The sequence below is a fragment of the Cyprinodon variegatus genome, unplaced genomic scaffold (assembly GCF_000732505.1).
Source record: "Cyprinodon variegatus isolate N-32 unplaced genomic scaffold, C_variegatus-1.0 Scaffold625, whole genome shotgun sequence".
In the NCBI taxonomy this organism is placed as follows: domain Eukaryota; kingdom Metazoa; phylum Chordata; class Actinopteri; order Cyprinodontiformes; family Cyprinodontidae; genus Cyprinodon; species Cyprinodon variegatus.
The window spans coordinates 300,926-302,161 of NW_015151078.1; the positions used below are offsets into that span (position 1 = coordinate 300,926).

At 43.7% G+C, this 1,236-nt stretch overlaps 1 protein-coding gene across 1 annotated transcript in view; it reads right to left on the reverse strand.

Moving 5' to 3' along the window:
- Positions 1 to 1,236, reverse strand: part of LOC107096460 (acyl-coenzyme A thioesterase 11-like) — a 21,699-nt gene that overhangs the window by 10,853 nt on the left and 9,610 nt on the right. The window contains exons 6-7 of the mRNA XM_015393121.1: positions 792 to 911; positions 574 to 712 (exon numbers count right to left, since the gene is read on the reverse strand). Coding sequence (XP_015248607.1) covers positions 574 to 712; positions 792 to 911 — 259 coding nt within the window. The remainder of the gene's footprint in view (positions 1 to 573; positions 713 to 791; positions 912 to 1,236) is intronic.

Below are 1,236 nucleotides of genomic sequence, written 5' to 3' on the forward strand. Positions count from 1 at the left end.
TCGTTGATCTGATTGGTTTATTTGGCCCGTCTATCACCAACATAGGCCAATCAGCTAACCAGCATTTTCGCCCCTTCCCAAAATTACTTCAACGGAAGGTTTCCAGATGGATATGCGGAGCAAATCCATCTGGCGGAGTCAGGTTAGCTGGGACTGGGCCTGCCGGTGCAACTGCTAAAAGAGGCGGGAGGACAGTCAACTCACTATGGCTGCTCTCCGTTGTCATGGTTGCGGTACTAGTGTTCTTCACTGGTGGTGGTTTTTCAAAAAAAAAAATCTGAAATGCGTTTCTGTTCCATATTTCCTCCTCGTCTCTGTCATTAGACTACGTAAATGTACTATTCTGCTGCTGCAAGCAGGATACCTCTTGACTCGGCGACCACTAGCTTGCTTGACGTTGCCATGACAACGCAGCTTCTGTGAACTTGTGTAAATTAGGCTAATTGTGCAGAGTATTTTAAATACATTTAAAAAAATCTCAGTCTCGCCACTAGAGGGTGCTGCAGCACCCCCTGCACCCCAACTTCCTGCGGCCAGGTGATCGGCTGTTATTGTTCTGCATAGTTGACTCACCAGGGGTTCTGGTCGTATCCGTAGAAGAGCACACGGCTTCCCACTGCTGTCAAGAACCTCAAAGATCATGAACGCAGAGTTGATGTGTCGGCTTAGACCTTCTTCCAAATAGGCTTCTGCACGGACCCCCACCTCCAGGCTGTAAGGAACCATCCGATCTATTGTCATCAAACTTTCTTTAAAGGTCTCGTCCAGTTCAGCGTTTTAAGCCTTGGTACCTGTTTTTATAGGCATTGTTGACGATAGCCTTGAGCTGCAGCCGGTCTCCAACCTGAGAGGGTCCTCTGAAGTTGAACATGTCGATGGTCCGAAGAGTTGGATGAGCCTGACAGAAACGGCTGCATCGAAAAAGGAAGAATAAACAGAAAGATTACAGCAAGAAGAGAACAAGCCTCTTCTGGACTTTAACCTCTTACACCCTAAGGGGGTATAAATAAATTTCTGCCTGACAAAAAAACACAAAAGTAAATAACTTATAACCTCAAAGCTATTAGATTTAAGAAGAAACTTTTGGTACGTCTGTAAAGCTAAGATGTCATACAGGAAAAATTAGGGACAAAATACAAAATATTTTGCATTTTTTGAACCTCGCCAAAATTTTCTTTGAAATAAACATTGCAAAACACTACCAAAATATTATTTATAGCACAAAAAAGTAGTACA